This window comes from Prunus mume, linkage group LG8 (genome assembly GCF_029339155.1).
Source record: "Prunus mume cultivar Tortuosa linkage group LG8, ASM2933915v1, whole genome shotgun sequence".
In the NCBI taxonomy this organism is placed as follows: domain Eukaryota; kingdom Viridiplantae; phylum Streptophyta; class Magnoliopsida; order Rosales; family Rosaceae; genus Prunus; species Prunus mume.
This window is the reverse complement of record NC_142705.1, coordinates 7037432-7051548: the sequence shown is the minus strand read 5'-3', so window position 1 is coordinate 7051548 and position 14117 is coordinate 7037432. Positions and strand designations below refer to the sequence as shown.

Below are 14117 nucleotides of genomic sequence, written 5' to 3'. Positions count from 1 at the left end.
CAGACAGACTGCAAACGTATCCAAAGTGTAAATACAGAGAACAGTATAGGTGGATATATAAAGTGGATGGGTGGGGAGAGAAGGAAAAAAAGGTAAATTAAAGGAGAGAGAGAGAAAGAAACGGGCACTTTTAGTATAGGCCACGGACGCTTTCAGCCCTAATTCAATGCTTTACCAAACTCACCACTCCTTTTTATTCCAATTTCATCCCTTTACTTGTTCAATCCCTTCTTCTTCTTCAACCACCTCAACCTCAACCTCACCCTCAACCTCTCCCTCTCTCCTCTCCTCTCTCTCTCCTCATCCTCCTCTGCTCTTAGCCTGTCCTCCACCTCTACCTCCACAACAGGTATACATGATAAAATGTCATTTTTGTCTTCAAATTAAGCGAATAAAAAGGCTTGGGTTTCCTCTGTTGTTTTCTGTAACCGCTGTGTGTTTCGTGAAAGAAAGAATGTTGCTTTATTTTGGTTTTGGGTTTTTCTGGTTTTGTTGTCTTAGGTTGAAACTGAAATGGAATGCGTGGAAGCGGCCCTGAAGACCAGTATTAGGAAGGAGATGGCTGTCAAGGCGAGCCCACAAGCGGTTTTTGATGACTTGTTGTGGGGCGGCGTCAATGGGCAAAACGGTGTCGCTTGTGACGATTTCTCAGTCGATGACCTCCTTGACTTCTCGAACGAAGATGGGTTTGTGGAAACAGAGGCTGAGGAAGACGATAAAGATAAAGTCAAGGGCTTTGCCTCTGTTTCGCCTCCGAAACAACCCCAGGACCCTGACAACTCGGATTTGTCTGACAAAAACGAACTTGGGCCCGAACCCACCAGCGAACTCAGCGTTCCGGTACTTTCTCTTCCCAATTTCCATGTTTTAAAATGGTGATTTTGACCCCTTTTGAGGCCTTGGGTTGAGGTTTTTGACCAAAAGCTACCATTTTTACAGGCGGACGACTTGGAAAACCTCGAATGGTTGTCTCATTTTGTTGAGGATTCTTTCACGGAATTCACTACGTCTCTGCCGGCAGGGTTCATCCCCGAGAAGCCCAAGACCGAGAAACGTCCCGACCCGGCAGCGCCTTTACCCGAAAAACCCTGTTTCAAGACTCCGGTTCCGGCCAAGGCCAGAAGCAAGCGAACCCGAACAGGCGGCCGGGTCTGGTCACTGGGGTCACCTTCGTTGACGGAGACATCCTCGAGTTCTAGTTCCTCGTCTTCTTCTTCGTCTCCGTCGAGCCCCTGGCTCATTTACCCCACCACCCAGAACCGGGAACCGGCCGAAGCGGGCGGCGAACCGGTCGGGTCAGTGGAGAAGCCTCCGAAGAAGCCCAAGAGAAGACTGGTGGATGGAAGCTCGAGCCAGCCGCCTCGTCGGTGCAGCCATTGTGGGGTGCAGAAGACCCCGCAGTGGAGAACCGGGCCCAATGGAGCCAAGACACTCTGTAACGCCTGTGGGGTCCGTTACAAGTCGGGTCGGCTCTTACCGGAATATCGACCCGCATGCAGCCCGACTTTCTCGAGCGAGTTGCACTCCAACCACCACCGTAAAGTTCTAGAGATGCGGAAGAAGAAGGATGTCACCGGCGTGCCCGAACCCGGTTTGACCAGACCTCCGGTGGTGCCCAGTTTTGGTTAGGCGGAAAGAAAAAGGATTAAAACTTTAGTTAGCAAGTAGGGAAGAGAGGACAAAGTGAACCGGGGTTAGATTAGAGTGAACCCGGTTCGAACAGGCCGAGTTAGTGTACATTTTTTCTTTCGTTTTTCCTTTTGCATGGGTTGGTGCGGTAGGTTTGTAGGCATGTAACTGATTAGTCAGGACTTTACTTAATATGTACTTAATTTTTAAATTATATTCTTGGTTTGTTTTTAATTTAATTCTCCTAATTAGAGTTGGTGTTTTGGGTTTTAATTATTTAATTAATTGCCCCTAATTTTTTGGTTCGGTTTTTAGAGGGAAAATGAGGAGATTTGGTGGTCTGTCGAAACTGACCCTTTGAGTGAATTTGAAACCGTTCAAACCCCTTTTAATTTGGTGGCCGTTGGAAAGCAAAAATGTTATGAGCGAGCGCGCCACGAGAGAGGCCAAGGCTTTTCTATAAACGACATAATTTCTCGTGGCGTAAACTGCACGTTCTGTGCCGAATCCTGACCGTTGGATTTTAAAAGAGATGCTTCGATGCCTGCAAATCCTGATGTGATGAGGGTTATTTTTTTTCTTTCTCGGGTTTTGGTGCTGGGTTTGGAGTCATTCACAGCGGATACTGATATTTGTCCGAGGTTTAAAAGCATGCATTGGCCATGGAAGCCATTTATTAGTCACAGTCCATTTCAGAATTTAAAAGACGATGCCGCGGGCACACATGTAAGTGGTGACAGCCATAATTACCACCAAGCTATGACTCATCATTCCATGTTCGAATTTTTGCTTACAAAAGTATGTACAAAAAGTTCACTAACCCTTTCTTGATTCCGAAACGGAAACTCCTTTAGAATCCATTACAACAATTTCGGTTTCATAAGTCTCTTTATGCTAAACGTAGTAATGATGCGTAAGCGGCTTTCAACCATTGATATAAGTGAATTCAACAACTAATAGAGGTGAATGCCGTGAACATCATGCTTCAGCTAAGAGCAAAATAACTACGAATTGGCTCATAAATTTTACGAACACTTAAGAGGCCTATCATTCTAACCTAATCCAAACATTTCTTCCTCCTTTTTGTGTTTTTGGTGTTTGCGTGTGTTTGAGAGCGAGAGAGAGAGAGAGGGAGGATTAGGTTTGATATATATTATATATGTTGAGTTGAGTGGGGTAAAACTGCAGAGAATTTTTCAAATAGACCTCGAAATTGCGTTGTTGCTGGCGGGAATATGATGCCATGTGAATTCAATTCATATAGAAATGCTAAGTTACAATGCGCATGCCATTTGTCGTTACATCCCTAATATTATATCAACATAAAACTTGTACATTTGTCTTCAGTCAAAATACAAGTCCCTTCCATTCTATTATTCTTCGTAAACCTTGCTGCTTGCTGCTTGTCGAATTAGACAGCAAGAGCAAACTAAGATTGGACTCATTGTTGTATATTCAATACCACAATGGGCAACTTAATTATACTTTTTATTTAATTTTAAAAAAATACATTTTTTAGTGTTGGAATTGAACTAAATAAATATTAAAACCCAATCTCATTATTTGAATAATAAAAGATTCCAAGGCTCCAAGTAGAAAAAAACACATTCTTGCACTCAAACATAGACATGACTATCAACAGTCAAATATAAAGTATTTTCTTGTTCTCGCATCTTTACAAGAAAACACAATATATTGGGGTGGCAATTCAACTTCCTTTATGGTATTAGATGTGGTTCACTATATGTCACTTAGTATGTGTTGTCCATGTGTTAGGCTTGAAAATTCACAACACGTGCGAGACATGTGACAATGTGAAAGTGAAAATGTCCCACATTGGAAAGTTAGAAAACCTTGTAAGGGCTTATAAGGTGTTGGAGTACTTCCCCCATCGTCAACTGATTTTGAAATGGAAACTCAACTTCCTTCTATTTAATATTTATAAAATAAAATATGGATTTTTGAAGGGAAGAAGCTAAATAAGTAGTGCCAAGAATGTTAGCTTCTTCCATTGGTTGAAGCCATAATAATGAAAGAGCATTTCAAAATCAGGCCCCTAGGGGCCTCCTTCCTACCAAAACCAAAGCTAACAGAAAACCCAAACGCATAAGAAATTACTAAGTGTAGGCAACATGCCATGGCAATTGGGTGCCCTACCATAATTGTTGAGTGGCAATTACGTGATGGCCATCTCCCACCAGTTCCAACCACTCTCTCCAACGTCCATAATAGTGAAACATTAACAAGGGATGCCTTTGTCCACTTGTGTGGGTCTTGCATGCCTTTGATTTTCCTTAGATATTTGACTTTCTCAGCTTTCCCTTCCCTTCCACAAAACCTTTATCATATCTCCCAAGTGAAAAATTGAAAAATAAGGCCATGACCCAAAAGAAAAGAAGTATGCGCAAATATAGGTTAAGTCAGTTGAATAAAATCGTTGTACTCAAATTTAATTTGTGTTTATATATATTAGAGTAATTTAGAATATTGCTTTGTCGAGAAGAAAAGAAGTATGCATTAATCAAATACAAATGGACTTTACATAATCAAATTATGCGTGTAGAGAAAAGTGTGGCACAAGTCCAACGCATAGAGTGCTAGAATCAACAGGGTTTTGAATCGAGTTGATGCCTTTTGATAACAGAAAATGTGTCGCATTCAGAAAATAGAAGGAAATTTCTGGCATTGTTTTTTCTCCCCGAGGCCATCAACAACAATGATGATGTTGATGATGATGGCGATGCAGATGCGTGGTTAAATTAGGTTAATTAAGATATTTATTTCTGCATAAACATTAGGTGGTCAACATTTTGGGCCGGCCTTTCACTTAAAAGAGTAGTGATGTTGTGTGGGATGGATTGCCTCGTGCCCTCCATTTGGAAAATCCGAAGGCAAAAAAGATCTCTCTCTCTCTCTCTCTCTCTCTCTCTCAACACCCACATGCTAGTGAGTAGTGATTGTACCCACCTCACCCAACCTTTTTTGACCATAATGTTTGTTCAAGAATCAACAGCCTTTTGACCTCTGCCTTGTAAAATCCTTGTACTTAATAACCCCTTTTCAAATGGGAGGGTTTTAACTTATCAGCCCCATCCAATAATGTGCGAGTCCTGCTCACTCCAATAATCCCTCTGTGTTTACTCTTTTGCTCTTAGACTTAATTACCTCAACGAATAATTTGATTGCGAAATGCAAATTGATTTCATTTTGTGTGCTGTGATGTCTATCCAATCTAGCAAAGTGGTACACCTTTTTGCTAGCAGTGCAAATAACTAGATATGGGTTATTTCCATAAATGAATCTTGCTATACATTTATAACCCAAGTGCACGATGACGAATTTTAGTTGAAAATCGTTCATGCACATGTGAGTGATTGACGATGGACTTTGCAAATTGAGCCGACATGGCTATTTTGTTTGGGGTAGAAGAGAAGTAAGATTTAGTCACTGGAATGTGCTGTAGGGACCACTAAGATTGCTGCATCAAACGACTCCCACACATTATTGAATCCTATCATATGTTTAAAAATTGTTGAAGTTGATTTTGTAAAGTCAATATGTAGGTCCATTGAATTTAGTTATTATTTGATGAGAAAATATCATCGGAATTGTCAAGTCATACTTGTTTATTGAGTATTAGAAGTCTAAATTCTGTTGAGTTGATCGTTCATCTAGAATTATTATAAGGCCAGCATGTGTTTATTATAACTTGAATCTGGCAATCTGCATATGCATTTGGTCTCCAACACAACTCCCAAGCTCTAGGCTTTAATGTGATGAGAAGAAAGAAGCACGTTCGGCCTCGTTTCAGTATTGTTAGTAGGCAATGTTTGCTTGTCAAATTCCATAGTCAATGTGAATATTTATCTGATTCTTATTTGTAGATATGACAAAATGATATGCATGAGAGGAAGAGGCATGAAAAATTAAGTATTCGGCCAAACACAACACAACGCGTAAAATTTGCGAATGAATTTGGATTTATATATTTGAACTTGATAAGTTAATGTGTCTAGTTTGGGTTGAATATAATCTCACACAACACGAACACGAACACGGAAAAACATAACATAGCAGATATGTATAAAAGAAAAACATTATCTATATTGGTGCAAGGCTTATAGTTCACTTGCAGTTAGTATCAATCATTGAGCCCATTGATTGATTGTGATTCTACATTTCAGATTTCCTCATAAGTCTCACAATTCATTCGGAGTTTTGGAGTTTAAACTGCCAAATGGCCCATGATGAAAGATGTAAGATTTGCTAAAAGGCAGCCTCTCCAGCCCTAGTTAACTCCCCTACAGGCCTGTCTACAGGCCTGTCAATGCAATCTTTACATTTCTACATTTCCTCTATTTAGGGAGGCTAGAATGAGGGGATTTTGTGAGGGGTTAATGAAGAAGGTTCTTAATAACTGTTCGATCCAATGCATAGTTATTGTTGGACTGTTGGATTGAACCCTTTCATTATAACCCCTCAACATAACCACTCATTACAGAAGCTCCCCGAAAAGTTTGGGTGCAGTTGTGCAAAGAAATATCTGTAACACAAAAGGTCAAGCATTAGCTGTTCCACTAAAAGTGAAAAAGAGCAAATTAAAGCAAACATGAGAAGGAATCATATCATATGAGATGGAGGCACATAAAATGATAAGCTTTTTATTCGTAGTTTCTTCTCTCGCATCGCATAGGTAGATGTTTGGCAGATCACCAATAACTCTTCAACACAACATACACACCACTCACTAAAAGTTTCCTACTACTACTAGGGTATCTTTCATGGCATTTTCATCACGTTGTCAGCGTAAAGAAATACTGATCTTAAAAGAGGCAAAAGTTTGCTCAGAAAGTAAAAGCAATATAATCCAAATAAATGTGGAAACAGGTCCAATTTCTTGCACCCTTGTACAAAGTTTGTTTGTTCATGCAATGTGCATGGCCAAAACCAGACCTTGCATTAGCTCTAAGGACTGTCTTTCCTTCCTCCAATTGCTTTTGGATGGCCACCACATCCCCAAGCCCAACAACCCTTGTTGTTGCCTCCACCGCCGCCTCCTCCTCCCCAACCCCAACCTCCACCTTGACCACCACCACCGCCACCGCCCCTCCACTTCCACCACCTCCTCCCCACCACCTCCTCCTCCACCACTACCACCACCACCGCCTCCACCACCACCACTTCCTCCACCCCATCCATGGCCTTTGCCATTCCCTCCACCTCCACCTCCACCACCTCCACCGCCGCCACCACCACCACCGCTGCCTCTTCCTCTTCCTCTACCATTTCCTTTTCTTTTGTGGTCTTTACCTTTTCCTTTACCTCTCCCATCTCCACTAGCTGCACCATTCCCACCACCTGCTCCGCCACCACTTCCCCCACCTTGACCACCATTTCCACCTCCACCTCCTCCACCACCACCTCCTCCTCCATTTCCACCTCCATTTTGATTGTTATTGCTTTTGACTAAAACTTCATCAGATGAAGCAGTCAGCTTGGGGATAGCAGCAGCAGTGGCATTATTAAACCCAGCATTAATGCCACCATCTATTGCATCAGAATCTTCGAGCCCATCAACCAAACACATGCTCAAAAAAACAGCAAGACCTAAACAAACTCCAAACACTCTGCCCTTAATCTCCATCTTCTGCCTCATGAACTTGAGATCAATGCAAAAACCCAAGTCATCCCCAACTCTCTTTATACTCTTCGAATAGAATATATTGTACTTCCAATTGGCAACGCAGCTCCCACTATAACTAACTTCCAATAAGTAGCAAACCCTAACCCCTCCCAAAGGTTGCAAAAGAGATAGTACATACATAGAGTAATAGTGAGATATCATATTTGATGACTTGTTGCGCAATTTGCAACTTGTCCCCACTTTTTATTATTTGCGTGACCTCTGCACGCTTTTCCTTTTTTATAAATGCCAAAGTAGTCTCTTTTTTCCATCACTCTGGTTAACTCTATATAAGATACCCATCTTTGTTTTGTTTGTATCCCAAGCCCCCCACCACTTTCGTTGTATATTAGCGTACTGAAAAGCTTCAAGTTGGTCCTCTATAAGCAACTTGTTTATCTGTCAGGCACGTTCGAATCTCTGCCCTTCAGATTAATTAATACAAATTTGATTTTTTTAGGACCTTTCGTATTAAAAGAGGTGATAACATGCTAAATTCACATACATTACACTGTAACACGGATGCTAAGACTCGAACACTAATAGATCCTTCGCAATACAAATTCGATTAGTGTGTACTTTCTCGTGCTAATTAAACTTGCTTGATTCATTAAGAGGGTAACAAGTCAAAATAAACAGAATTTAGGTTTTCTTCTTTGAGCAAAAGCAATGTGGACTTTAAAGGATTAAGTTGTTTCAGCTGTGCTTCCTTCCACATAAACTAAATAATTCACAAGTGGGTGGACGAGAGTTTGAGGTTCCTTTGGCTTCACGATGGAATGAGAATACAAGTGGTGGCCACGTGAAAAAAGAATGGAAGGACAAGGAGAGAAGAGGGGAGGGTGGTGGTGGTGGTGGTGCTGTCCAGTATATATATGTTTATAATGACTCCAGGTTTGTGGTGGAGATGTTGATAAGTGCAATCCACATAAGGTCCCCCAATAGTTGTGGGTGCATGCCATTATTTCTCCATGTGATGAAATCGCCATTTCTTTAAGCTATGCCTTCTTTTTCTTTTGGTCTCAAACTTTTTGTCTATGCATCAGACTAGTCAGAAGAAGAAAGTTGAGAGTTGGGTTTGGTCCATGGATGTGGCAGATTACAAAACGATCCAAGTTTGATGGTGGACTGAATTTGAATTCGAACAATTATTGATCGGTAGAAAGTAACAAAACGATCCAATGTTATGGTGGCCCAAAGCTATTTAAGTAGTTTTGTGATCACCATGTGACAGCCCAATACATACACATTACACCTCATGGTGGTAAAACTAGGACATAGTAACATTTTTTCACTAAAAAAACAAAAGCATTTGGTAGGTTATTTTCAAATAAAGTTTTGAAGATGTGAGTTTAATATATCCTTAAGAAAATTTAGAATGGAGTATCAATAGTGCTGCTTAATTTAAAAACAATTTTTTTTTTCTTTTCATTATATACGTTTCAAACTTCAGACCTCGGAAATAGGAGATTTAGAATTCTGCCATAAATTCGAGACTTAAGTCCTAAGACCATCTCCAACCATATTGGGGTTAAACTCAAATTTTCACCCTTGACACAAATTAATGTGTTAAGAATGAGTAAAGTATACAATATAATGAAAAAAATATAAGAATGAAAGTAGAATGAAAAAATATAACAAAGAGAGAAAGGAAAACAAAGGGAGAAAAAAAAAAGATTTTTGGTAGACACAAATTATAGTTGTTGGAATATTAAAAAAATAAATAAAAAATAGAGCACCGCACAATTTTGAAAAAGTAGCGGTTGGGATTCAATCAAATGGCCAGCTTGTTGCAAAACTCACATGGGGCCAACACTTTTTGTTGTTCACGTGGGCTTCCAAGGTAAAAAACAAAGAAGAAAAAGTAGATTTTGGGACCACAAACATTATCAGTCAAGGCAATAGTTTGGGTGGAATTTCAGTCCGAATTTGAGATTTCTCAAATTTTCACCCCGCAAAATACATGGGTTGGAGATAGTTTTTGGAGGCTAAACTCAAAATTTGAGTTTTCACCCCAAGGGTTGGAGATGGTCTAACTAGACATCGAGCTTCAAGCTTTACAATTCGAACCTCAAATTATAAGCCTAAAACTGCACATCAACCTTGGGTTTGGAGTCCTAAACCCTAAGTATCGAAACCTTCATCTCGAGTTCGAGCTTGATTTCTGGCCTCTGAACTTTGGATGCTAAAAAACAAAAACAAAAGTGAGGAAGGGAAGTGTTACATTTGTCCTCACATCACTTCTTAAAGAGATAAAGACTCCAAAATTGAACAATTCTCACCAGTTCAATTGGTGATGTTAGATTTTGTCCTCAGTTTCCACCCCCTTCCCTAGTTTTCTTCCCAAACTAACAATGTTTACATCAGTGTTTTCAAAGGCATGCCTAATCGCGCCCCAGTGCGCGCTTCGGAGCGAGGCGAATGGAAATCGCCTCAGCGTTGTCTGCTTAGCTCGCACGCTTTAGCGGAGTGAGGCGCATCAAGGCGTGGTGAGGCGGTCGAGGCGGAGCGAGGCGACAATGTTTTTGCATTCGCAAGCCCATAGCGCGATGAAGAAGATGAAGTTTTTTTTAGGTTTTCTTCAATAAAACGACTTCGTTTTAAGGTTTTGGTTTCTTTATTTTAAGTTAAACGCACGTTTTGATCCCTCAACTATAACCTGGACGTATATATATATATATATATATATATATATCCTTCTATTGAGGATCCTCAAATAATTTTATTTGAGGGACGCCCTTTAGGGTACCCTACAAATTTTTTCTCAATGATCCAAACCATCTATTTTTAAGGTCTTCATTCATAGATCATCCTTACAAAAAATTAGACAAATCGGAAACCGTTTCGACATCCAATTGTGTCTTACAAAATCAATGAACACGATGCTTCAAGAAAGTACTAAAATTTCTATAATTCAAATGAGTAGTCAAATGATACCGGATTCAAGTAATTTTTTGTAGAGATGATCTTTGAATGAGTATGTACAAAATAGACGGTTTGGATTAGTGAAATACAATCCGGAGTGGGGCCTACAAGAGGTGTCCCTCAAATAAGCTTATTTGAGGATCCCTCAATGGAAGCTCCTGTATATATATATATATATATATATATATATTATATACTATAACATTAATATTATACCCAAGTTGGACCTGAAGGATAACCTTGCCACAGAGGATATAACCCTTACCCGATATTCTTGTCCACTCTTTTGTTCCTCTTCTCCCTAGTTTTATGAAGTTTCTATTAAATTCTTTTGCCTCTGTGGGGTGGGATGAATGAATTGAATTAATATTTTGATGTTGTATAAATATATTTCAAAAATATGAATTAGTACTATAATTTAGTTGTGTTGTATTATTTATAACTTTTTGTTATTAAAATAAATACAAATTTATAAATAAACCCAATTCTAGACATGTATTTATAAAAAAATCCAAACACTATTTAAACATAGAAACACACTCAAAATTAACCCCAAAGTCAACAATTGTATATTTTTTGGGTGTGTTTATAAATGGGTTTTGAGTGTGTGTAATGATGAGTTTTGGGTGTGTTTATAAAGTGTTTTGGATGTTGGGTTTTTTTATAATTTCAGCTTCCATTTTGGGTGTTTTAGTGAAACTCCCTAAAATAAATTAATGTTCAAAAGGCTTACGCCTCAATGCTTCAAGGCTTACGCCGCATAGCGCTACTAAAAACGCCTCGCCTATACGCCTCGCCTTTGAAAACATTGGTTTACATATGACATATATGCTTATTTTCTCGTTTGTTTCACTTTTGTTTAGCCATTTACGTAACCCGTTATCTTATTACTTGACCTGTCAGATTGTCATCAAGTGTTAATCTGGTTTCACATCTAGAGGAAAGAAAACTCACCCAAGTAAACAATCTGACCAAATCAAAAGCATTGTAGTTTTATATTAAGATTTTGTTGCAAACTTCCACATCAACTCCTCAATTTTCTTTCTGAAACTAATAAAAAAAGTGAACTTCATCCTCCCCTTTGTGTTTTTTTATTGTGATAAATCTCAGATAGTGGAACTTGGGTGATCTTGCTGAGACCGTTTCAAATATCCATAGGAGACGCAAAACCAAATTAAGAACAAAAGAAAAAAACCCACAGAAGGGTTCTTGACCTCTCTGTTTCAACAATCACCGTCACTTAATTTGTTGATTAATTAATTAAACATGTTTTGTTCGGTAATTAGATGGATTTAGCATGACAACGGTGGTCAGGTCCACTCCAAGCTTTGTGTTCTGGAATTAATCTGAATTGTGCAGACACCTAACTCTGCAAAATGCCAAACCACCCAACAAACAATTCATGGTCGTCAAAACACCGCACTTACTCTCATATGAACACGTCAAACACGAGATCATATGTCAAAAAAAACGACCATTTATTTGCAGATAATAATCAACACAAAAAAAAAAAAAAACGCGTCCACAACATGTCATGCATACATAACATAAGCAACAACAGCAGTAGAGTTACTGCATGCCTTTAATGGCCGAAACTTTTGGCCTAAATTTTCTTCATCTTGACAAAATTCTTGCACAAAAAGGAAAAAGTTCCCTGACAAGAAAAATGATTTCAAATTATAACTTGAGGTGTACGTTTTAGGGCATGTATTTTTCACTACTCCTCCATGCTTTCCTCTTTATTTACAATGGCATCCGCACAATAATAACGTGCGAACATCTGGATAAGAGAATAACTATATATATATGTGGAACTTAATGAAATTAAATTGTGGGTGTTTCCCACCAAGTTTTGTAATTGTGTGTGCTCCAACAAATTGAAGATTTGAGGTTTGTTTTTTAGGAAGTGAAAGAGAAAATCCAAAAAACAATGTTATCTGAAATGTGACATGTTCCCACCACTAGTATATGCCACTCACTCATCAACAATTGTATGATTAAAAAGGCAACAAATTTAAAAAAATTAAAAAAAATTCAAACATGAGATGAAACAGCTCTTGGCAGCTTTTAGCACCAGCACAGGCAAATGGATCCATCATGGTGATGAGAGCATTATGCAACAAGAGAAGTAAAAAGATTGACATGAAATGGAGGAAGATTGATGGTGAGGTCACAATGACTAAACATGAAGTAAGAAATTGTCCGGCTATATATAGTCATATGAACCATGTCACAAGTAAGCTTCTAGATTTTATTTATATTTATTTTTCTTCTGTTGAATACAGCCACAATTAAAAGACAGTCCATTGTTTTATGTTGGTTTTTCACACTTTCAATTGCCGGGGTGAAATCTTTTCGTGGACGATGTCATTTTCGTCAGATTCCAATAAGATCAAAACATGTGTTGCCCATCTTGATCATTAACAAAGATGAAACTGCGAGTGTGTGTTGATTAAGACAGGAATGATGTGAATGGCTTACCTAATTATTGCTCATCTCTGGTGGAATTGCAGGAAGGAAGACACATCAAGCAGTTTGCGTTGTGATAAACCAAGCTACTTACATCTCCCTCAAACTGGGAGTCTCAATTAATTCGATGAGAAGTTTTTTTATAATTCGTTGGCTCAAAATCAGCAAAACAGCAGCAAAAGTCCTTGTATTGATTTTATTTGAAAAACTGGTGGAAGACTTTGGAAGCCCCTCGACCCCAAACATGAACTGCCTCCGCTTTACTACATTCCTGACAGCTACGTACTTGCAATTGGTATCATTTTTTATGAAATTTGTTTTGTTTTTTCATACAGCAATTGTATTTCAAGTCAAAATTTCTATGTCAGTTAAGATGGAAGTGTCGCGTGAAGCTTTCAAACGTACTGGTTTTTATTTTCGTTTTTATTTTTGTTTTTGTTTTTATTTTTGTTTTTGTTTTTGTTTTTGTTTTTGTTTTTGTTTTTGTTTTTGTTTTTGTTTTTTGGGGTTAATGTCATTTTACGTATAATCCAAGTAAGCTTTATTAAGATATGTGAACTAGCTAACTAGAAACATATTTAAAATAGTATTGAACTCAGTTCCATTAAGTAATGGATAATCATATCTTTAAATTGAGTGACTTGATTAAAATGCTATCATATCTTTACATTAATGGTCATGTGCTAGTGCTACTCATATGTGAGACAATCGTTGTGTATAACGGGTGCATGCATGGTTGCTAGTCATAATCTACAATGACATCACGTTTGCTAGGTCTCAGGAAGGTGAAAATGAAATGTCTCTCTCTGTTCAAATCGTGTAAAAAATGTTCTATCGTCTGATCAGAATGCCAAGAGAAAGGAAGGAAAATACGTACAAAACGAAAGAAAGTCATAGTAAAATTGCAAAAGTAAACAGTTTATAGTCTAAAAAAAACAAAAGAGAATTAATTCAATGAAACAAAAAATAATTCAATGAAATAAAAAAGGTGACGACCCTCCTCAATGATGTGCATTGTGAGCCAAAACTAAGACATATCTTTTGTCAAAAAAGACTGTTCCCTTTGAACGATCAATCTTCTGGCTATCCTCTCTCTCCTACTACAATTCAAACTTTCCGGCCAAACTAGCCTCTTGATTCAGTGACAGTGTAGGCTTTTGACGTACAAGTAGACGCCAAGTTATTCAAATTGACAAAAACTGAACATCCGATCAGAAATAATAACAAATTAAATTGATAAAATTAAAGCGCGATAGCTACCGATATCAATAACCGTGAACTACAAGAATCATTTGTGGTTTTTGGTCAATACAAATTATACAATATACATGTCTACATCTTTGATGATAATCATCTAGTTTTTGTTCGTCTTAAATTTTAGGTAAACTAAAAGAATTTTTGTGTGTCTCTT

At 38.4% G+C, this 14117-nt stretch overlaps 2 protein-coding genes across 2 annotated transcripts; one reads left to right on the top strand and one right to left on the bottom strand.

Annotated features, from left to right (window-relative positions):
* The first annotated feature begins 105 nt into the window (after positions 1–105).
* Positions 106–1863, top strand: LOC103340171 (GATA transcription factor 5-like). Its single transcript, XM_008243558.3, has 3 exons — positions 106–349; positions 502–840; positions 940–1863. The coding sequence occupies exons 1-3, from the start codon at positions 167–169 to the stop codon at positions 1627–1629; spliced, it is 1212 nt and encodes a 403-aa protein (XP_008241780.2). The 5' UTR covers positions 106–166; the 3' UTR covers positions 1630–1863.
* A 4401-nt stretch (positions 1864–6264) lies between these two features.
* On the bottom strand, positions 6265–7492 carry LOC103340291 (uncharacterized). Its single transcript, XM_008243682.2, is given in 3 exon segments — positions 6265–6737; positions 6740–6760; positions 6763–7492. Coding segments are annotated over 3 exon segments (876 nt in total). The 5' UTR covers positions 7475–7492; the 3' UTR covers positions 6265–6594.
* Between the last annotated feature and the right edge of the window lie 6625 nt (positions 7493–14117).

Coding starts and splice junctions, on each gene's coding strand:
- LOC103340171 (XM_008243558.3), top strand. CDS start 167: ATGCTTTACCAAACTCACCACTCCTTTTTATTCCAATTTCATCCCTTT. Junction 350..501: donor CACCTCTACCTCCACAACAG/GTATACATGATA, acceptor TTGTTGTCTTAG/GTTGAAACTGAAATGGAATG. Junction 841..939: donor CCAGCGAACTCAGCGTTCCG/GTACTTTCTCTT, acceptor CCATTTTTACAG/GCGGACGACTTGGAAAACCT.